This window comes from Aulonocara sp. 'chitande type north' Nkhata Bay, linkage group LG23, assembly GCF_057382095.1.
Source record: "Aulonocara sp. 'chitande type north' Nkhata Bay isolate Kocher_YH1m ecotype deep benthic linkage group LG23, A_spYH_male_GT1.1, whole genome shotgun sequence".
Classification (NCBI taxonomy): Eukaryota; Metazoa; Chordata; class Actinopteri; order Cichliformes; family Cichlidae; genus Aulonocara; species Aulonocara sp. 'chitande type north' Nkhata Bay.
In genome coordinates this window covers 7,918,200-7,942,038 of record NC_141365.1, presented here as the reverse complement: position 1 = coordinate 7,942,038, position 23,839 = coordinate 7,918,200, and the positions used below count along the sequence as shown (strand labels likewise).

General features: G+C 39.0%; 2 protein-coding genes across 6 annotated transcripts; one reads left to right on the top strand and one right to left on the bottom strand.

The window, feature by feature from the left end:
• Window positions 1-838: 838 nt before the first annotated feature.
• chaf1a (chromatin assembly factor 1, subunit A (p150)) lies at window positions 839-13,170 on the bottom strand. Of its 3 annotated transcripts, none has more exons than XM_086283265.1 (16): window positions 13,089-13,170; window positions 11,032-11,079; window positions 10,098-10,768; window positions 9,592-9,654; window positions 9,209-9,453; window positions 8,780-8,861; window positions 8,609-8,677; window positions 7,901-8,118; window positions 6,952-7,120; window positions 6,744-6,824; window positions 6,052-6,153; window positions 5,666-5,915; window positions 3,083-3,236; window positions 2,650-2,971; window positions 2,391-2,475; window positions 839-1,711 (listed from the first exon to the last, which is right to left on the bottom strand). In XM_086283265.1, the coding sequence occupies exons 2-16, from the start codon at window positions 11,075-11,077 to the stop codon at window positions 1,602-1,604; spliced, it is 2,667 nt and encodes an 888-aa protein (XP_086139391.1). In that variant the 5' UTR covers window positions 11,078-11,079; window positions 13,089-13,170; the 3' UTR covers window positions 839-1,601. The 3 variants fall into 3 exon arrangements, with proteins under 3 accessions (XP_086139391.1, XP_086139390.1, XP_086139389.1); XM_086283264.1 differs by having other exon boundaries at window positions 9,209-9,444; window positions 12,829-13,118; XM_086283263.1 differs by having other exon boundaries at window positions 12,829-13,117.
• Window positions 13,171-14,076: 906 nt separating this feature from the next.
• Window positions 14,077-21,827, top strand: scamp4 (secretory carrier membrane protein 4). Of its 3 annotated transcripts, none has more exons than XM_086283271.1 (7): window positions 14,077-14,215; window positions 14,660-14,686; window positions 14,944-15,072; window positions 15,189-15,345; window positions 17,439-17,540; window positions 20,040-20,157; window positions 20,285-21,827. In XM_086283271.1, the coding sequence occupies exons 2-7, from the start codon at window positions 14,680-14,682 to the stop codon at window positions 20,471-20,473; spliced, it is 702 nt and encodes a 233-aa protein (XP_086139397.1). In that variant the 5' UTR covers window positions 14,077-14,215; window positions 14,660-14,679; the 3' UTR covers window positions 20,474-21,827. The 3 variants fall into 3 exon arrangements, with proteins under 3 accessions (XP_086139397.1, XP_086139399.1, XP_086139398.1); XM_086283273.1 differs by lacking the exon at window positions 14,077-14,215 and adding an exon at window positions 14,264-14,527; XM_086283272.1 differs by lacking the exon at window positions 14,077-14,215 and adding an exon at window positions 14,264-14,553.
• Window positions 21,828-23,839: the final 2,012 nt, after the last annotated feature.

The following is a 23,839-nucleotide window of genomic DNA, read 5'->3' as shown; positions in this document are numbered from 1 at the left end:
CTTCCAGTTAAAACTGAGTTTTTCCCTCCCACTGTCACCAAGTGCTGTCTGTGTGGCTTAGTCTGATTGGTGTTCTATCCCTTATCATATACATTCAAATTGGCTAAGGTGAACTGCAGTATCAGTATTCAGATGTTGCTCTAAGTAGTTTAGAAACAGCTGCTTTACGTGATTTTTCAGCACAAACATCTGTACCATGTACCAAGAATGATCTGAAAAAGAAAATATCCAGTGCGCAGCAAATGTGTTGATGTGATGTCAGAGAATGGCCTGATTGTTCAAATAGGGACTCGTTACAACCAAGATATGCGCAAGAGCATTTCTGAATACACGTCTAACCTTGAAGCAGATGGCTCTCTGGGTATAACTCAAGTCAGCTAACAACAGAACTGATGCTACAGTTCGCACACCAAAATGATCAGAAGATTGGAAAAAACTGTTGCCTGGTCTGATGAGTGAATTTCTGGTGCAACATTCAGAGGGTAGAGTCAGAATTTGGCGTAAACATCAATATTACTCCTGACTATGTTTATTCCTTTGTGACAACAGTGTATAACAGTGATGACTGTTTCCAGCAGGATAAAGCCACGTGAGCCTAAATCACCTGGCATTGGTTTCTTAAACATGACAGTTTACTGATGTTGTGTAACAAAAGATTTAGGTAACACATGTGCATCATTAATATATTACTTATCAACTGTCAAACTTAATTGCCCATTGTGGGACAAATATTTTCTGAATTTAGTTCCATGTAACAACTCAGCTGCCAGTTTTTTTTTACAGAACTCTACTAATAGAATAACAAAACATCCCAAAGAGACAAGAAATAAACTGTATATAAAAGTGCAGTACTTTTATTCATGTTTAATGGATTTATCCTGTTCAAGTATTCTTGAAAAATAAAGAAAATACATATTTATAAAACACTGTGGCACTGAACCTAACTGTACAAGTACAGATCTAGCAACTACTCCAGTGAGTTTGTCAGGTTTAGAAGTTGCAGAATAAATGAACCCATGGAAATCAGAAGAAAATGTACAGATGGACTTTAAGCTTCTCATTTTGGTAACCTATATACATTAGAAAATATCACATCCACAACTTGATGAATTGAACATTTCAAAAACCGTAAATAATGTTCTCGATGTCTTGGATGCTTCTTGTGGAGGGGAAGAAAAAAAAGAAAAAAAAAAAAGGCCATTTGTGTTCTGCTTTTCTCCCTGTTTAACCCAAATCTGCAGCAGCAGCTAAAGCAGTGCCGGAGAAATTCACCTTCCCCTCTATAGGCCCACGTTAAACACAAATATCAGATATAATCAATGAATACTGGAATACTGGTCAAGCCTGTCCTTATTCAAACCAGTCACCAATATTAGGGATAGCTGCTATCGGCCCGATGGCTGCTGACTGAACTGAATTAGTTGAGAGGGAACTCAATCCTGAGCAGAGTTTACCTGCTACGAGTTACCCGTATCTTAGGTGCTTCATCTTACTTGAAGACTTGATTCTGTCTGGCACACCGTGGAGTTCAGATCCAGCAAGCAGGAATTTCTAGGCAGAAAAGGGGTAGTCTGACTGGGTGAAGACTGCCTGTCCTGCACTCAGACAGTGTCGAGGGCAGACGCAGAGCTTGCAGTGGGGAGAGCAGCAGTGTCAGAGGGGGTTGTTTCCATTGTACCATCTCCCTCACTGGATGTCTGTTTTGTAGGGCCTGAAGAAAAAAAAAAAAGTACAAATGTAATAAGATTTAATTTAGGTGTCTAAAATGTATACATACACTTTAAAACTGAATAATATATATAGGAAACTGTAATAAACAGCTTAGGTTAAATGCTTGGCTCAAAGTGGCTCTATTGTGCTATTATTTTCTAGCTCCATAATTTTATTCTTTGACTCCACAGTAAGTTTCCATACTTGATAATTGAAAACAATCCCCATTTATGTTATACTGGGTCTTGGTGGTACCCCTCAGTTCACTCACTTTCAAACCTTTTCTGACATGCCCTACTTCAGAAGCTGAAATAAAAGTTCACTACCATCAAAATCCAACTACAGACTACTGGAAAACTTCTTCTGATTGACTGCTACTCCAAAAAAGGTATGAACAGTAGATGACTATGTTAGGAGCCATTCTCATTGGCATTATACAGAATTAAGAGTAAAATGAGCATTTGCAGCAGTCTGAACTCTGAGCTTTTGCATCACAGGAATTACTCGTATATATGCTGGCCTCACTTGATTGTAGCCATGTTTAAAATGAACACTTTCACATCCATTTATTCACTATTATTTTCTTGTGATGTCGTTGAATCTTGGTTTAAACCTTAAAGTTGAAAATTACAGTTAAAAGGTAAAGTTTTACAAAAAAATAATCTTCCTATGCAGCTTACCACTTTGGGTAGAAATAATTACACAGTCATCTTCATCATCATCCTCAGTGTCAGCTTGAAAACCGTCAGCCTCCATTGCTTCCGTCTGGTAAACAGTAAAAAGCTGCAGTCAGTTTAAGAAAATCCTTTCACGTGTTTGGTAACATGATATTTAAAAGTGGTAATGTGAAGTGGATATTTCATTGTAGACCAGTCCTGCAAACAGGGCTTTAAAAAAAAAAAAAAAAAAAAAAAACTCTCATAATCCACCTTTACCTACCTGCTCAGGATCATTACATCTCTTCATAAACTTGGTGATTGACATGCTGCCTGTGCTCTTCCTTTTGTTAGAGGATGAAGGGGTGGTGGAGCAGCTCTGGGGAGTTGTGGGAGAGTTTCCCTGAGAGCCTGTGGCTGCCTGGGGTTCTTCACGGGGTTCTTCTCGAGCTCCCGTGGTGAGGTAGGTCCATTGGCAGGGCACTGGAAGAGCCTCCTGACCAAAACGGGACAGAACCTCTTGGTGCACATACCAGCAGCATCGCCTGTGGGCTGAACGCTTTTCATAAATAGCATTGTTCTTGATGAGGCGTCGCAGCTGCATCCTGATCAAAGCAGGAGGGAAAGGAAAAATCTCAAGACAATACAACTACACCATACAAACATAAACGTCCACACTGAATATTACATTTACTGTTCCCTAACCATTGCTTTACCTGCTGGGAATATTTTCTGCTGGGTTCTGAGGGCTGGACAGAACAGGAGGAGATGAGGAGGTGATCTCCTGGCGACAAAACTCCCGAAACTCATTGATGATCACTTTGCTACTGTTGAGATTGCCATGCAGAAGAGGCAGGAGCTTACCGAGTACTGTCCAAGACAAGAATATTAGGGAGTTATTCATTGTTATGTCATAAATACATACATTTATTAGAATTTAAATACATTTCACATAAAAATCAAAAGATTTATTTCCTTGAAGCCAACAGTGCTGTGCAATATTAGGCTAGCGTCGAACCATGACCCATTCCGCTGCCAAAATAAGTTGATCCAGAGTTTGCAAGACTTTATATAGACACTTTACACCTGTTTTACCATCCATCCATGAGAAGATAATTGATAACAGACGATTTTTCCTGCTTTTATTTTGAAGGCTTACTCTAGAAACTCTATTCTAAAAATTTTATTTCGTAAACATGCTGGTTACTGTATGGTCAGAATTTGAGATCTCAATTACAGAGGTGGGTAGTAATAAGTTACATTTACTCCGTTACATTAACTTGAATACGTTTTGGGGGAAAAAGTACTTTTAAAAGTACCTTTGTTACACCATACTTTTTACTTGAGTACATTTGTGAAGAAGAACTGCTACTTTTACTCCACTATATTTGGCAATACTTGACTTGTTACTTTTTTAAAAATAATTAATTTCTAGTCTAATAACATTATATCTAATAACATTAGATAATACTACTACTAATAATGGATCATGCCACCTGTAACTCTTTCACCAATCAGATGTAGCCATGCAGTCACATGACCAGATATAAAACACATTTTTAAAAAATGGCAGAGGTAGCTAGAACTGAAGAGGATGAACACCCTTGCCCTCATGTGCAAAGCATGTTTTGCGTAAAAGCAGTACAAAATAACAGCTGTATAACGCGGTGTCTTCAGTGTGAGCCAAAACAAACCGACATTTCAGCATAACAAGAACTCAACATCTAACCCGAGGAAGCATGCTAAATTTCGTTTTTTTTTTTTTTTTTTAGCTGTGGTTAGGTGGATGTCATCCTTATGTTACAGCAGCTGTGTTGAGCTCAATTCCTCGGTGGTCAGTGTACTGCAACTTTTTGATGTGTCCATACTCCAACACACATGAATTAAACGGCTGAATTGCCACCTCAGCATGGAGTCAAGTACTATAGAGTCTTGCAAATGACATTTTATTCTGGTGTGTAGCGGCAAGGAGACGTTTAATAGTTTCAGGACACTGACCCTCGAGGACTGGAGCTTAACACCTGTGGGTTATAGGATCACAGTCTTGAGCCACATTAAAAATTAAATGATTTAAAAAATATATAAATAAATGATGCGCATTTCCAGAATCACTCCCTTTCTCTGCTAGAAACTACATTGGTAATTAAGCTGTTTTAATATTTTTCTTTTCTCATTAAGTGACTTTTTGTCCTGACTCCTTCAATGAACTTCAATTATGAGGTGTAGAAGTTTATAACTAAGAGGAAGGCTAAACATTTTTTTGAAGGAGACTATTTGCCAGCACTGCTTAGCCTTGCATAAGTTCTGATTTTGAATGTAATCTGGAATTCATCGCAAATTATTTGTTGGCTATGAATGACAAGATTTTGTTTTAGTAGTTGGTAAAAAACATCTCCAGTGTGATCAAATTTTCAAGGCAAACATCCTATACAGCCCAGACCTAATTCTTTTGAAAACCATACATCTTTCCACAGGTCTCAACTTCATCAGACATCACCTAGACACAGAGTTGGATGAGGCCAGTACAAACAGTAGCCTATCCGATGAAGATGACTTCTTTGGATCCATGGGGTCAGGAACCCAGAAGCAGGGAAGCTGGAGATGTACCTTTCATGTATATTCATTAGAAATATGGATCTACTGCATAGCTTTCCTCACATCAAACTGTCATTCAAAGTCAATACAGCTCTTCCTGCATCTGGAGCCTGTGAGGGACTTTTTAGTCAGACAGGACTTCTGTTCACTGCTAAACAGTTAGTTTCACAGCAAGAACCTTGAGAACTGCTGCTGAAGCTTAACGATCACTTCACTGAATGAAGAAATGGCACATTTCTTGCTAAATATGCAGATAGATACACACCCACACAATTTATGGTAAAGTGAGCCGCCTTTACTTGCTCCATAATTAATCACAAGAGGAGCAGGCAGCTCAGGCAGCTCTTCAATCGATCGTGGCTCAAGAGTTGGGCGTTCGCCTTGTAATCGGAAGGTTGCCGGTTTGAGCCCCGGCTTGGACAATGTGTAGGTCGTTGTGTCCTTGGGCAAGACACTTCACCCATTGCCTACTGGTGGTGGCCAGAGGGCCCGGTGGCGCCAGTGTCCGGCAGCCTCGCCCCTGGTAGTGCGCCCCAGGGTGGCTGTGGCTACAATGTAGCTTGCCATCACCAGTGTGTGAATGGGTGGATGACTGATTGTGTAAAGCCCTTTGGGGTCCATAGGGACTAGTAAAGCGCTATACAAATACAGGCCATTTACCATTCAAACTTTGCATGCAAGCAAAACATCTGACAGACACTTACATTTTTCTTCTCTCTGAGACTTCAGTGACATCTCCTCTGGGCTGGGACTGTTGTCTGCTTTGGGTAAAGGCTCCACCAAGCACACAACATATGACTGTAAAAGTTCAAAGCCAGGTGCTTCTCCCTCCCAGATGCAGCCCCTCACCATCGGCTCCAGGACCTTCATCTTCTTCTTGCTGGACATAAGCTCATCCCACTCCCTTGCTTTCAGTTTCTGACGGAGTTTCTGCTTTTCCAGGTCACCACCATCCTGGGAGGTTTATTGGGCATTATCAGTTGTGCGAACCGCCAAAAGAAACTTTGCCAAAGTATTTTGAAACTAGAAGAGTCAAACAATTCTTTCAGTAAGGTGACAGAGGGCACTAATACTGTAGTTCGACTCATACCTCTTCTTCCAGTGCCCCTTCATCTTCTGAAAGGTAGCCATGAGGAACAAAGAATCCATCATCGTCATCGTCATCATCTTCTCCTCCCTCTTCCTCATCTTCCTAAAAGTGATCAAGAGTTCACAGCTTTCTAACGAGTAAAATAATCACTGTCACAGTTATTACCAGCCACAAAGCATAACCGGTATTGTTTTCACCTTGTAAAAAGAAACGTGCATAGCTGTCATTTCATATAATCATGGCATGGCTGAAGATGCATACTGTAACGTCAACTATAATTTAAGATGGATTTGAATACTTTGCCATACTCATCAACCCCTACCAATGGATAAACAAACATTAAAAAGCATATGACTGAGTTTAAAATCATTAGGTGTGGTCCAAGTGCTCACAGTCAACATTTTATTGTGTCATGGTTGAACAATCACATCACAAGATGGTCTTTTTTTTAGTTCACTTCACACACACACACACACACACACCTCAATGGTCGTTTTCACACCAGGACTTTGGGACAACAATCTGTGATTTCTATATAAATCATGAGTGATTGAAACGGGTTTCAATGATTTCAAAGAGAATAAAAAAAAACAAATGTGGGTGTGTTGTTTGATGAACAGTAATACCTATATGTTTATATGTCTGCATGTGTCTAAATCAGTTATTAAATGGGGGGCAAAAAAAAGACTTACCCCTTCACTATGAGACAGGGACTCTCCTGGCTCTTCTTCCTCCCATTCTTCATCACTGTCCACCTCATAGTCAAGTAAACCCTATGGTCGTAGAGAACAGTTGCTATCACTACAGCTACACATAAACTGGCAACCCACATAAGCACATTCACCGCTAGGGTGGTGCATGAACAGAAGACATTAATAAAATTACAAATAAAGGTTTCACCTTGTCTTGTCTAAAGGGGCGGCGAGGTGAGATGTGTGAACTGTTCTTGCTCCATGTGCCCCAGTAGGCTGGACGGTAATTCTCACGAAACTGCAGAAGCTTCATGGGCCCATAACGTTTACGGTCCGGCACACTATCTGGTTTTGGCCCTTCCACTGCTATACAATCCCTGAGAGAGGAAGAAAACAAACAAAAGCTTGAAGGACTATTTTAATTATCTTTTTTTTTTTCAGTTTATAAAAATGATACATGAGAACCAATTTAAAACAATTTTATTGTTCTACAGGCATTAATATATAATCCATTTGTACTTTAGACTTTGGTCATTCATTTGAATTATGTTTGTTTTTATACTTTATTGTCAGACCATTGGACATGACCAGTGATGCAGAATAGAAACTGTAACCGTCCTAGGGCCAGTTAGGAAAATACTAATTTAATAGTTGATTAAATTCATCTGTGTATTATAGAGAAGTGGCACTGACACTGTGTGAAAGAAGAAACTTGCATAGTTATCATTTCACCTTTCCCCTGACTTTTTACAGTCCAATTTAGCTGACTTTGATATAGTAGATCTTGTTCAGACTAACTGACCAAAATGCCTTCAAAATACTTTTCCTGACAACAAATACACTTGTACTGCTCAGAAGCAGCTGTGTTGCTTCCAGCCTGTGTTATGCATTTTACTTTTCTATATTTTTCTAATATTACAGTTTTAACTTCTTTTTAAAAATTAGATGTTCTGCCTGTTCATGTTTGCAACTGGGCCACCTCTTTCAAATAAACATGCTCGCAATTAAACAGACAAACCCTGGGTTAACTTAAGCAGTTAATAACCAAGATCATGTGACCGCCTCTGCCCAAGGAGTCTGAGCAAGGGATTACTGCTGCTGTATATAGATTTACAAAACAAAAGTTAAATTGGGATTACCACCAATTCCAGTCTCACCTGAGTGAGTTGGTCTGTCTGGGTTTTGTGGGTCCTGACTGTCTGGGTTTTTGCCCAATCCAATCTTTCAGTCCATTCAGGTTATCAGCAGGATTCAACAAACATCGGTCCAGTTCCTCCAGAGCAGACTCTTCACACTGAACCCGGCACAGTGGTGCCAGAGCCATGTTTTCTTTGATCTCAAATGGAGCAAATTTCCCGCACGCAGCTGCAAGTGTCTGAAATGACAAGGGAAGAAATCACATGGCAATTATTATACTGGAGGTTCATGAAGTCAATATAAACGAGAAGCACTAAGAATGCAAACCTCCGCCAAGGTAGCTCACTCTCTGAGCAGCATTCACCTTTAGTATTGTATTTTTAACAATACATACATTAAGTTTGCAGTGCAGTGAAAATCGGGTAGCAGCTGTATGAAAGAGGTTTGCTTTGATTACACAAACCTTATGTAGGAGTAGATAATGGGCACAGATTTTTAAATAACTGAACGTGAATACACTGAGCTTGTTATACAATGTAACAGTAGTTAGTTAAAAATACACTGTAGACTGCTCTCTTTTTGTCTTAACAATACTTGCTGTAAATATTTAATGTGGGTGTAGTTTTAAAGAAAAGACATTTTATGAAACTGTACGGATTTTGAAGGAGAGATCAGAGTTCAAATGTGACATCCATCAATTTTCATGTCAGGTTAGTAAATCTACTTACCTTTGGAGCCTGCTGGATCTTCGATTTTTGTAGAAACCGCGTAATTTCTGCTTTCTCAGCTTTGAGGCGCTGTAACAAAACAGAACAGTCAAATGGTTAATTTTGAATGTAGAACAAGATGCTGAGCACATAACTGTCAAAAAAAAGAAAGAAAAAAGAAAAATAACTTACATCCTTTTCTTCTTTCAACCGTTTCTCCTCCTCTTTCATTCGCTTCTCTTCCTCTTTCTTTCGTTTTTCTTCCAGCTTGGCCCTATGGCAGATGTTAACAAAAATATTTTACCAAATCTAAACTTAAAAACAAAACTTAATTCAGATTGAATGAATAGACTATATGGATTCCTCTATCAGCTGCCCTATATGTCGCTTAAATGACTGCAAGTGTGGAGGGAAATATAAATAATATATGGATAACCCAAACCACATTTCATTTCAGCTCCACTGCCACAACGGACACAAATCTTTACAACCATATGAAACAATGAAAGTGTTTTCACTGTTCAGATTCCTCCATCAGCTGACCTGCAAGTCTCTCAAATGACTGCAGGTGTGGCGAAAAGTATGGACAACTACAATGTAAAACAATAATCCATTACTTACTCCATTTTGGATTTCCGCAGCTCCTCTTTTGCTTTTAGCCTCTCTGCCTTTTCCCTCTCCTCCTTCTCTTTTTTCTCCCGTTTTTCTCGTTCATCCTTCTCCTTTTTCTCCCGTTTTTCCCTTTCTCGTTCCTCCTTTAGTTTCCGAGCTTCTTCCTTCTTTTTCTCTTTTGCAGCTTTGGCCTCTTCCTTCTGCCGTTCCTTCTCCTGTCGCAGCCGGAGTCTCTCGTCTTGTTCCTGTAAACTCTAAATGTCAAATATTTATCACTTTTTCTACAAACTGATAAAGTGGGTGAAGAAATATGACACACAAAAGGCTCACAAAATAAATAAATAAATGAAAGTGAACCGAATGCAACAATTTGGGTTTGTTTGTTTTTTTACCTTCAATGAGCGTCTTTTGACCTTTTTTTGATCTGCTGGTATCTTGGGGGTGGTCTTTGACTCCTGTTAGTGAGAGAAAAGAAATATGGCTCAAGATCATTGCCTGTCTTTCACAAATGCTCCTATGTTTAAATTTTAACAATGTTAAATGTTAACAATGGTATAATTACTTCAATTAACAATGACATTTTTCTGAACAGCCAAGATTACACCCCCCCCCCCAAAAAAAAAAAAAAAAAAAAAAAAACACACTGTTAATTATTAATGATTTAGTACTTTAGTGTTATGCATTACATGAGTAAATATCAAATTAAAGCAATCTATTGATGATAGGAAGCAAACACTCAATAGAAATCTTGTTTTTTGTGTGATATGTGCAGATTTATATATATATAATTTATATTTAAAAAACAAACTCTTTGAACACTGATTATGTCACGTTTGTAGTAATATACTGCCCAATGTGGGCTGCAACAAAAAGCAGGGTCACAGAGTGCTGTACATACTGTAGGTGTAGTAGCGGGTGTAGGGTCATCCGTCTTGGACTTTTCTGGCGAGCTTTCAGACGGAGAGGTGACTGATGAAACTGACTGCATGGACCGGTTTCCCAAACTAGAAACATTTCCTGACTCATTCAGCTCCTCTGCTTCAGTGTCAGAATCCTGTGTTGTGTCAAGCTGAGAGATGGATGCGGTGTTGTTCTTTTCCTCCTCCTCCTCCTCCTCTTCTTCTTCTTCTTCTTCCTCCTCCTCCTCTTTATCATCATCATTGTTGATTACAACAGAGTCTAATGTTTGCATTTTAGGAGCGCCATTAGCACTGCAGGACTTCTGAGGCGAAGCCGTTGTGTCTTTGCAGTGATGCTTATCTTTTGCTGGGACGCAGGGAGAGGCTGAAACAGATGAGGCAAGGGGCTTTAAAGGAGATGATGTGTTGTCCTCAGTCAGATCTATAATCATGTTCTCATCTGAAGTTGTGGCGCGTCTACGGCTTATGAAGCCATCAAGTGGCCCACGACCATTAACCAAAGGTGGGCCACTGCGCACAGAAAGAGGAGAGGATGCATTCTCATTCTCCCTGTCTGAGACTTCAGGTTCAGGGCAGGAATGGGCACAGGGGCGCTTAGGTGGCTGGTTCTCTTTAGGTTCAGGGTTCAGGCGCTTGAAAGGAAGACGGGCTAGAGACAGAAGAAAATACGGATCATTTGGAGCTGCACCACTGTGTATGATGAAAGACACAATTTTGATTCAATATATTGATGAGGGGAAAAGTAATACAGAAAGTCTAGAAGTAAGTAACAGGCACTGTTAGTGCAAGGTATAATTTTACAGTAGACAGCACAGAAATTATGAAACATTTAATCTGCATTGTCTCATTTCTCATTGTCAAGAGTAATATGTTTCACAAAATGTAGAAGTAAAAATTAAACATTGCATTTACCTTGTACAAGTTTCTTGCTGGCATTGTTACTTGACTTACAATCCATGCCTGAAAAATGAAAACAGACACATTAAAAGATAATGAAAGTAAAATTTCACATCATGATATTCATTTGTTTTAAATTACCTGCCAGTAAAAGTGCTCAAGAAGAAGAAGAAAAAAAAGACTATATAATATTATATAATATAATAAGATTTTATAAATATTTATCAATTCCTTATTTATTTCTGATAAATCTTTAAGTAGAGAAAGGGAATTTCTGTGGAAACATTAGTTTAGGAGCACTGTTTTGTGACGTAAAAACATTTCACCAATGGCAAAAGCTTCGAGACAAGTGATTGTAATTAGTTGGAATATTTGAAACATCTGTGCCTTTTAGAGCAAATAAACTGCTTTCTGAGCCCCAATTCAAATCAGTTGTACTGATACAGTGCCAATTCACAACAGTCACATCAAGGCACTTGAAATGGTTTTGATGGACTGAAGGAAAAAAAAAAAAAAAAAGAAAAAAAAAACTGAACAGGTTTTAAACTTCCAAGTATCATTATCCATCTTGGAGCCTGTCCCAGCTGTCTTTGTAAAATGACTGCTATTGCAAGTAATACTTAAAACATAGCGTTTAACGTTTTTTCGTATGTACACACAATAAAACAGTTACACTCATGCTGGTAACCTGTTAAGGCCTACTTCCCCCTCCCCACTCCCAGCAGAGTGATCAGACTTTAGGAGAAGTGGAACCGTTATCAGAACAGATATTGGCATTCATCAATAAAATATTTATCAATAGCCATACCCCCACAAAAAATTATATTTATCCATTTAAAAAGCAAAACAAAACACTGGCAACACCACTTTTTAGTGTTAAGACTGCTTGTAGTAAAATAGCATTTACTGACTAGTGTCATAACAACAGTCCGAGAACCAATACTAATCGATTGGCATTAAATGCATTTATCTGACAGTAAAGGTAGCTCTTGAATGTGCTGTATTAACGGCACAATACGCTGCAACAACAACATTACACCGAGTATAGTAGCTATGTTTGGCTGGCTCTCCCGCCAACCGGCGTATGCATCGGTGCAACAAGGCCCGGTAGAGTCCACCGGGCAAGCGCCTCAGTTTGGGTCTGTCAGGATACGTTTTGCCTGCCAAGTGCTGAGCTGAAACCTCCCTCGAAACAACAACTGAGGATGGTCGTAACAACACGACACAGTTACAACAGCTTCAAAACGTCAATGTGTGTAAAGCTAAAGGGAAGGGAGCAGCTTTGACGCGTTAACTGTGACCCGGCTTTCATGTTTGCTGCTAAGCATCTAGCCTAGCAGCTTTAGCCAAGCACCTGAGGCAGAGCTTTGAGTTGCAAAGTAGAGCAAAAAAATACAACTGTCATTCGGTTAAAGGCCTTTAATTTACAGTTAGATTTGGATAGATATAAATACCGACCAACGGAAGCCTAACTTAACTAATTTAAACGTTATCCGACGCTAAGAATTTCCGGATTGGCGTTAAGTGACATTATAACAGCAAAGTAGTAGGTTAGCTGCACACTGCAGACTTTAATGACTCAAGACAATGGCGCATTTTTTTTTAAAAACAATCCGTGTGTGTCTCGTCCCATTGGCATTAAATAGCCTCGCGATATAAAACAGTTTTTAGCGTTGGATAACTTTATAGTACGCAAATGACAGTTTTGTCAGTTTGTCAACTCTGTACGTAGTTAAGACAAAACTGTACTTTGTCTATGATATACATGTAAACATATGTGTGCTTTAATGGCATTCAGGGCCGTAGCATTACCTCTTCTATGAGGAGTCGATGCTGCCAAATGTCCTTCCACCGATGGGTTTTCAGCCGCCAACATCCCCAACCACTAACCCGGTGCTTCTGTCGTTAGCTGTGTTCTCCGACAAAGTGACTTCAAAATACCCTCAAGGTTCACGTTAACACCCGAAAATACACCGTGGTAGCAAACCAATATTGTGCTGCTATTCGAACGACATGTATAGCTAATTTATTTCACATAAAACATAACACATACTCCTTCCTACAGCACCTACATGCTCCCCTGGTTTACCCTGCTGCCTGCCTCGCGCTCCCGAGTCGGAATTGGCGGGAGCCTGTCACTACCATCAATGCTCCTCACTGATTGGCCCAAAAGAAGTTACCGGCTGCCAAGGGGCTGTTTGATTAGTACTGCTGCGCTGCACGTTTATGCTACTGTTCACGTTTTATAAAGCTACGTGACTTATTCTTGGTAGAAAGAGAGTTCTAGGCACTGTCTGATAGTATTTAAGATGTGAAATGTAACAATAAAAGCTTATTCTCTCATGTCATTCAGTGGTCTAAAACCAATTTAACTTTATTATGTCGACACTAGCCACTCCATAGGGGACACCCGAGGCTGTGAACCAAAGAACGCCCAGTGTAGCTGATGATTCGGGCTCTGTGATTGGCAGAAGAGTTTGACTTTCTGAAGTCATGGTTGCCATGTTGTGTGAAATAAAGGAATGGGCCGGCCGGTATAAACTCCCGACTATTCCAGTGTCCCGGACCAACAGTTTTTTTTGTGTCAGTAAAGCGGCTAAATGTTTATGAATGTGTTAATGAGGTTTTCATTTCTCTACTTTATGATTAAAAAGGCCTCTCTCAGCCTCTGAACCATCCAACACCACTTCCACCTCTGAACCATCCACCACCACATCCACCTCTGAAACATCCACCACCACGTCCACCTCTGAAACATCCACCACCACGTCCAGTTCTGAACCATCCACCACCACATCCACCTCTGAAACATCCACCACCACGTCCACCTCTGAAACATCCACCACCACATCTACCTCTGAACCATCCATCACCACCTCAGCCTCTGAACCATCCAACACCACCTCAGCCTCTGAACCATCCAACACCACTTCCACCTCTCTGTTTACAGAGAGGGGACTGGGTGGAAACGATGTCATGTTGAAGTCACGCGTTTTCCGTTTACCGCTCGAATGGCTGCTGGGACGTGTAGTTCTACTGGTCCCCTGTACTTGCCGAATATAAACAGTTTTGAACTACATGTGGTGAACGGGGTAGCGCAGTCGCAGATGATGGGTCGAAAAAGCGCATGCGATTCCTAAACGATTCCAGGACCCCACCGTTGTCGTCGACTGAACCGCGAGGATATTCTGTTACCCCGGTAAAGCCGACATGTCTTTGCTGTCCTTTTGCTGTACAGACCATTGCTATTCAAATGAAGCAGCAGCGTGAGATAAAGTCACTGAGCTCATATCTGCTACTGTACGACAACTAACTGCTTAGGAACACGCCTTAGCTGCTATCAACTCTAAAATGTCTCACGTAAAGCAAAGAGTTAATAACTTCACGTTGGCATTGGTAAAACATGAAAGTGTTCCTGTTGGCGTATTGAAATCGGTATACAATTTGAGCAAAGTTGAAATCTGCAGTTAGAACTAATTAGAGGGTTTACTGTTCCTGCAAGTGGTCGAAGGTTAGCTTGAATTTGTATAAATCAAGGTTAGCACTGGCAGAAAATTAATGGCAGTTATATATATATATATATATATAATTTAAAAATGTGTGGAGATTTACGTCTCTTTTTTTGTATATTCTTCTTTTTCAGGGAAGACGTGGAATTTCAAAATGGCAGGTTAGTTGCTATCTCTCTATTAAAGAAGGGGTGGGCTGCAAAGTACTTGGAATGCAATTTTTACTCCCTGCAAAAATTGGGCCCCTTTAGCAGGCCAGTTTTGGCCTCCAAGCCTCATGTTTGAAATCTTATTTAAAGTACAACTCCACTATACCTCGTTTTCTCTCTCTCCCTCCCTGCACTGTATTCAGATATATTCAAATAAAAACTATTACTATGGCAGTACTTTTATGATGTAATCTTGCTTCTTGTTTCAGAGCGGGCCAATAACTTTCCACCCCTGCCCGAGTTTGTAAAAATAAAGCCATGTTTTTACCAGAACATTGAAGAGGAAATACCTGCACCCCACCAGCTGCTGGTACGCAGAGTCTACATTCTCTGGATGAGTAAGTGTCTTCAGTTTCTTCAGAACAGGAAGCATATGGATTCCTACCATTTTTGCTGAGAAAGTACTTATTTCCCTTTGTTTTTTTTAACGCACGCTTATTTCTCCTCTTTGCAGTGTATTCGGGAACACTGTGTGTAAATTTAATCGGATGTATTGCTTGGTGGGCCGGGGGTGGAGGTGCCACAAACTTTGGCTTTTCCCTGCTCTGGCTCATCCTCTTCTGCCCCTGTAGTTACACCTGCTGGTTTAGACCACTCTACAAAGCTTTCAGGTCAGTTATCATTTAGTAATTCCCACAAATTTATGAGCAGCTTCTGATTACACGCATGCATACATTACAACTTTAGCATAACATCAGGCGTACATTAAAAAGTTCTTATAAATGCAAAACAAACTCAGATGACACATTATCAAAGTCAAATGTTTACCCAGGGAGTAAAACTGGCAGAGAGAAAAACTAATGGCTTTCAAGCATGTTCCAAAGAAGAAGACTATAACAAGCAAAGGCTCTACGGTAAAAGCTGTTTTGTTTTGTTTTCCAGTCTGGAATGCTTAAAAGGCAGCAATAAACATAATATAGATCAAGGGAAAATGAAAATTCATCTGTATCTAGCTGCATTATTCCAGAGCTATGCCAAAAGGTGCAGATCAACTGAAGGTTTTTCAGGGTGCTTTTAGAACAACCCGATAATAATGAATTACAATACTCGAGCCTACAAGTAAAGATGCATGAACTACTATTTCACCATGACTCTTAGACATGACTATTCTAATTTTAGACATATTGCGCAAATGCAAGAAAGCAGTGCGCCATATTTGGTAAATATGCGCATTGAAGCACATATCCTGGTCAAAAATGACTCCAGGATTCCTTTGCCAAGGTAATGCCATTCAGAGTAAGTATCTGGTTAAACACAGTGTTTCTAAGCTTTTTAAAGTAAAATAAACTCGGTTTTATCTTAATTTAGAAGCTTTAAATTAGAAGACTTTTTATGTCTCTTAAAAAAGTCATAGCTTTGAATCAGTTAGATGTTGAGTGAGCTTAAGAGAGCTGCTTGCACCATGTGTCAAGAAAAGTGGTCTAAAAGTATTTCCTGAAGATTATATATCTGATTCAAAGTGTGTCAGTTTCAAGGGTTTACGTACTACTATCTGCATGTGTAATTTTGTGTCAGTATGTTCAGGAAAGATGAGGAAGATTATGATCGCCTCCACCAGGGACATGTATGTTTTTGTTAGCATTTGATTGCATGCATGTATGTCTCACTCTCTGTAAACATGATGGCTTCAAAAGTTTATCATAAATTATGGTAAAACTTTCTAAGCGTGTGGAGTGGCGTCATGTTAATAATCCATTAAAATTTTACTTCCATCCACCGATGTCTTCAAGATCATCTTAAGGATTTATTGGTTGAAAATTGACCAAAAGCCTTTTAACTTACAAGCTAGTTAATAGTTAATAAAAGCGGAAAAGGTGAGCTTTTTTGGTATTTAAAAGTGAAATAAAACAAATCTAACTGAAAGAAAAAGATTATTCATAATTTTGAGAATAAAGTCAAAACCTTGAGATTAAGGTCACAATTCTGTTTTGAGGAAAAAGTCGAAACGTGGAGATTACAGTTGTCGTTACAAGACAAAACTGCCACGGTTGCAATACCCTCTGAGTTAGTAAAATCGTTCTTGGTAACTAGGAAGAATATGATTTCTCTTTTAACACATAATCATATTGTGGCGATAAGGACATTAAAAAGATGGTCAGATTGAAAAACTTTGAAGTAGATTTTGAATTTTTTTCTCAAAATAGTTTTTCGGTTTAATCTTGAAATTTCAACTTTCTTCTCAAAAGTATCGACAATATTTCTTTTCTTATGCAGCCCTAATACTCATAGAATGAACTCTTTAGAACGGACAGAAATCAACCCAACCGGTCGCGGCAGATGGCCCCGCCCCTCCCTGAGCCTGGTTCTGCTGGAGGTTTCTTCCTGTATGATTGTTGGGGTTTTCTCTGTATGTATTATTGTAGGGTCTACCTTACAGTATAAAGCGCCTTGAGGCGACTGTTGTTGTGATTTGGTGCTATATAAATAAAATTCATTGAATTGAATACAAGCCCCCAAAAAGTTTGATCAGCTCTGACTGTGCTGCTTGTTTTCTGATTTGAATTTGCACCCATCTTTTGAGTTTACTGAGAACATTTCCAGCTTTTCTGTGACTTGTTCATGTTTCTCTGCAAGTATGTGTGGTAGTTTGACTCAAATCTTGCCAACAAGAAGGAAGAAGCAACTTTGCAACAGAAATGGAAAACCTTCGGGCTTTTTTTCTACTGTATCATCTTTGTATTTTCTTTTCTTATTTTCTTCATAGGGCTGACAGCTCGTTCAACTTCATGGCCTTCTTCTTCATCTTCTTCTTTCAGTGTGTCTTGGCCCTCATCCAGGCTATCGGCATCCCTGGTTGGGGAACATGGTAAGTTGAACCAAACCTGCTTTGAACACCACACATATTGGCTGCTAGTTTATTTATTTATTTAGTTATTTTATGTTTTTTGGGGGGTTTTTTTTATCGGATTGGGTCATGAAGGTTTCTCTCTGATGATCAAGGCAGCTGGAAAATGTGCTTTTCACCACACATGGCTGTTTCTCATCTGTTCAATAAAAAAAATCATGAAGTTAACATATAAGGAGGTGAAACATTTCAAACTGTTTTAAAATTGAAAATAATTGCCATTTTTAGCCTGTTATCTACCCAGTTGTATGTAAATACAGAATGAAAGTGCATTTTTTTTTTTTTTGTATATGTTTGAGCTGCAGAATAACAATGTGGTTTAAATTTTGTGGATTACTATTTTATTATTTTTTAAATTTCGCAAAGTTTTTATGAAGTGGTGTTTCTAAACCGGTTTCATGTAGTACTGACATCGATCTGTTTTTAGAGACATTGTACTCTCATTGGCCGCATTGTTAGGTACACCTGTCCAACTGTTTTTTAAGCACTTATCTAATCAGCCAATCACATGCCAGCCATTCAATTAATTTAAACATGGTCAAGATGACCTGCTGATTTTGGCGGGTGGGGGGGTCATTCGTGATATCGTTATAGCAACACTGTGCCTTTATGTTCCTCATGCACAACAAAGTGACATATCTGACAGTGAGAAGTGTATTTCTGCTGCTGAAGATTTGGTAAAAAGGGAGCTGCTCTAACACCCCCAACATAGCGCAATACTTTTGGAAAATATGCTAGAAACCTGTTCCAGCTGAATGGAACAAACTTCTTTTCAACACTCGAGGCAAAAACACTGTGGAGTACAACTGGGCTAGGGTGACAGGCAAATAGGAGAGATGCTGGCAGCTGTGTACAGTCCAAAAGTAAACAAATGGTTCAACCAAACGTCACTGGTGCATAGCTAGTTAAACTGCGTATAGACTGGAAGAGCAGAAAATGGATGCAAATCATTGACGTGGTTATATATTGTTTGGCAAAGTACATGAGACCAGTTTAAACGGTGGGAAAGGAAGCTGTTATGCAAATGGTTAAAGAGACCAAGCCACATTACAACATCCCAGATAGAAAATCTTTTACCATTTTTAGTGTTCAGTGTCTTTTTTTTTCTGCTTCAGAAGTATTGTGGCACATTTTCTTAAAAAATATAGTGATTTAATTTTGAGGCTATATTGCCCCCAAATTTAAATGTTGCATGGTTGTTGGTGCCATACAAACCGGTCGGAGTATTTTAGAAACCGTTGGATTTTCCCACACAACAAACTCTAGAATCACAGAGACTGGTCCCAAAAAGATATCCAGTGAGCAGCAGTTCTTTGAATCAAAATACCTTGTTGCTGACAGAGGAGAATGACCACACTGATTTGAGCTGATAGAAAGGAAAAGTAACCACTCGTTAAAAATGAAGGGATGTAGCAAGACCACTGTAGGGAAAACTCCTGCCAGCTAAGAACAGGAAACCTGAGGCCATAATTCACACAAGCTTCTCAAAATTGGACAACTGAAGATTGAAAAAATGTTGCCTTGTCTGATGAGTCTTAATTTTTACTGCAACATTTGGATCGTGGAGTCAGAATTTGGCATGACAGCATGTAAGAAAATGACAGTGAATTCACTGAGCTCAAATGGCCTCCACAGTCACCAGATTTCAATCCAATAGAGCAACTTTGAGATGTCGTGGAATGAGTCTCATCATGGTTGGTCAGCAGAGAAATCTACAGCAACTGTGTGATGATATCATGCGATTATGAACTGAAAAGTTTCCAGGACGTTGTTGTATCTGTCACCTAGAATTAAGGCAGTTATGATAGCAAAACAGGATCTAACCTGGTACTGATAAGGTGTACCTAATGACCATGAAGGTGGCCAGTAAGTGTAGGTCAAGTAGTATCTTGTTTTCTTTCTTTTTTTTCTTTTTTTGTTAACATAAAACATGAAAACAGGGGTGGCTAAACCTCAGCAAGTCTTCTCCTATTTGGAGGATTGGTGTTTGATCGCTGGTTGCTCCAATCTGTATGCCAAAGTATCCTTGGGCAAAATACTGACCCCCATGTTGCTCTCTGATGCGTTCTTCAGAGTGTGAATGTTAGATAGAAAACACTTGCGTGTAGAAAAATGTCTGTATGAATGGGTGAATGAGGCAAGCTGTGTAAAGCGCCTTGAATGCGTCAGTAAAAAGAAACACTCCATATAAGAACCAGGCCAGAAAATCTTTAAAAATGTAGGAAGTAATAATAAAAAGTAATGATAATAAGACTTTTGGTCGATGTGTTAGCTGATCATTGCTGCGCTGTTTGTTGCTATGCCTCAGTTCTCACTGCTTCGTGGCTCTTTTTTTTTTTTTTTTTTTTTTTTTTTAATAAAACTTTAAATTGCATTTGTATTAAATCCACTTTGCTAAGTGCATACTGTCTGATACACTAACCCATAAAACTCCATCTCACCCTCACCAACACAACAAAGCGGCTGGATTGCAACAGTGACGTTTTTCAGCCAAAATGTGGGCTCTGCTGTAGTGATGCTTATCACAACTCTGCTCTTCACTCTGGTGACTGCTTTAATGGCACTGGTTCTCATTAAGGTGAGTGAACGCCTATGCTGAAAATGCACACGCACTTACCTTTACCTTTGTGTGGGTCAACGTGCACACAGTTCCTTGCAGACACCAAAGCACACCAACAACTACCTAACACACCCACTTTCTCCAGGTGCACAGAATGTACCGTGGTGGTGGCGGTAGTATGCAGCGAGCTCAGGAAGAGTGGAGCACCGGGGTGTGGAAGAGTGCCACGGTGAGGGAAGCGGGGCTTAACGCCGTCGCTCAGACTGCCCAAGGCCCAAGTTTGCCACAGTACCCTACGGCGGTGCCCAGCTATCCCGACAACAGTCACTGGTGATGGCTAAGAATCGCCTCTAGGGGGAGACAGATAACTGGCAGTTTAACCAATGTTCAAGAAAGCACTTCAAAAACGCCATTTATTTAACCCTTACTTTTCAAAGTATACAGGTGTGTTTTATGAGAGGACAGAGTTTTATCAGAAAGCCTCTACACATGTGGTAGAGGACTATCCTTAGATTATACCATTCCATTTCAGCTTTGTTTACATCTAGTCCTTAAAATGAATGACTCAATTGGAAAAAGAGTGAACACTTTCAAGAGTGTGTGAGAGATGTGTGCCTTATAGACCTCTATAATAGGATTGTTTTTGTATATTGCCAGAATTGCATGCTCGAAATAATGGTATGCTGAAGAGCAGGGTTTTTTTTTTTTTCTTTTTTGCAAGAAGACGGTGTACAAACTGGTGATTTTTTTTTTTTTTTAATTTTAGGTTTTTGAGCATAAATTGAGCTTATTTTTGATGGTCTGCTTGATATGTCCACGCTTGCCTGTGATGTATTGAAATGCGCCTTACTGTTGTGTTCAGATTTTTGCATGTTTAAAAAAAAAAAAAAAGCCTGAACACCTGATTTTTGCCTTAAAAAAAACACTCTAATTGTTCTTTTTTGTTGTTTTTTTTTGTTTTTGTTTTTTTTGTAAAACTGGATGCTTCAGTGAAGCAACTCTTCTGTGCAACTTATCATTGAGCCAAAACACTTTCTACTCTTACGACGGAGGGGGCTGGGTGTCTCCACCTCAGTATTTCACAATTCCTGTTGTTTTAAAGCTACACTGTTTGCTTCTAGTGGTCAGTGCCCTGCAGTGACAGCACCTTATCAGCTGTTGCAAACCTCCAGCAACTTTCAATTTTCTCCCAGATAGACTGAGTTATTGCATCTGGGGTCTACACTGTATTGCATGCAGCCTGCTGTGAGATTCTGAATGAAGGCGATTCTCTTATTACAAATGAACGGATGTGATGTAAACAGTAAAGACGGGTACAAACCGCTGGCTGAGTGAACTAATGCATGCAGATGTGGTAACAAATTGTTTAAACATAGTCTAATATCAGACATGACTGAGGAATTATTGGATTTTTTTTTTTTTTTTTTTAAAGAAATATGCATATATGCTGGTAATGCAACACCGTTGATCCAGATAAAGCTTGTTTGAAGTAAAAGCGCTGTCATAAAGAAAGGTTGCTCCCTCATAGATACACAACTATTTTTTTTTTCTTTTCAACATACTGAAGTGCCCTTTATGGCCAACTGCCAAATTTAATACTTTGATTTTTCTGATATTTGATAAGTGACTGATAAAATGGATATGTTAAACTAACACTGTTGCAGCATTTCAATAAATCTTCTTTTTCACATTGTGTTTGCCTGTCCCTGCTTATCATAAAAATACATGTAATTGTTGGATTTATGTTGAAAGTCTTAAAAATGAGTCAGTTCTGCCACAGCTACTTTAATATAGAGTGAATTTGATTGATTGATTGATTGAATCTTTATTTTGAACATGTTGAAAAAGTATAAAAAAAAAATAGAATTAAAAGAGACAAATGAACAAAGCAAACAAAAGGAAAACGAGCAACCACAACTCCAAATAACGTCCATGTTCAAAAAGGAGCAGGAAGAAGCATAAGCTTATTTAATCCCACCCCTTTTCCACTATCTAGTATCAATAGACTACAGAAATACCTCCTTGTAATTACATTATATGTTATGTGTAATTTTTTTTTTTTTTTTTTTTTAATATATACACATATATGTTTCTATCTATCCATACCTACGTATATACACACATACGCACATATACACATTTTCAATAACCCCATTAACACCTGAAGGATACACAACCTACAATTTTATATATATTTAATATATATATATATATATATATATATACACACACATACATACACACACATACACATATATATATATACATATATATATACATATACACACATACATACACACACATACACATATATATATATATATACACATACATATACACATACATATATACCCATACCAACAAACCCGTGCATGCGCACACACATGAAAATATTAGACAAGAACACCCTATCAAATCTCTACCTTTTCCCTGTACCCTGTAAAAACCATATCCTTAAACCGCTTTTTAAACTGCGCCATGCTTGGACATTGCTTCATATCTTTACTTAATTTAAATCTTTTTACTTGAGTTTTATATATACTTTTTATGCTGTCTTTAAACTGCAAGCAAACTCATGTATATCAGTTCAGTTTTGATAGTCTGAACACCAAAAATCATAGAGAATGAGCTTTTCAGCTGTGATTTGAACCAGATGCCAGTCTGATTTATTTTTATTTTTTTTGCAAGCAGTCCTGTCAGTTTGTGGAGCTTGTACATTTCTTGCCTGACTTCACTCTCTTGCTGTGAGACACTAGTGAAATGCTTCGGGGTATGAATAAAAGTATCTCTTGACATCCTAAAATTCTGGATGAAATCTGCTCCAGTAAAGCTCATCATGTTGCAATCCTACTATTCTTAAATTCAACTAATCTGAATTTCGTCATACAGAAGTAGCAGCTATTGCTTCACAAGAAGACCCTGAAAATTGATAATATTTCACCCTACAGTTTTACTGCTGATGAATTCATTTCAGCAACACTATTATCCTTTAGCTCAGGGGTCCCCAATCCCAGTCCACGAGGGACGGTGTCCTGCAGGTTTTAGATGTGTCCTTGATCCATCACAGCTGATTTAAATGGCTAAACGACCTCCTCAACATGTCTTGCAGTTCTCCAGAGGCCTGGTAATGAACTAATCATGTGATTCAGGTGTGTTGACCCAGGGTGAGATCTAAAACCAGCAAGGACACCGGCCCTCGTGGACTGGGGTTGGGGACCCTGGCTTTAGCTTTTCAAATAGAGCCCAATACAGGATGTTTAAAACTAATACCAATATTTGGATACATTAGCTGATTTCCTTTTTCTTTCAGATGCATAAAAAAAGAGATTTTGCCATCATTTGTTACATGAATTTACTAGTTTACACTCCCACTACTTAGTTCAAATTGTTGTATTTGTAAATTCTGAAGACATTGGTTGCCAACAGGAAGTTGCACTTTACATAGTTTGCCCACCAGGGGGCAATGTCAACACTCATAACAACTCCCGTGTCTTCTTTTTTTAACTTTCATGTTTTGGGCCATCATTAATAGATACTAACCGATTAGCAAATATCTATCAGCAAATAATGTCAATTTTCCAATAAATAGGTCGGGGTCTAATTTTAATAACTTAAACACCTCCTAGAAAGTCAGTAGTCTGTTGCTTGACTAACAAAGAGAGACAATTATTTGCACCTATGACCAACTTAGAATTGATAA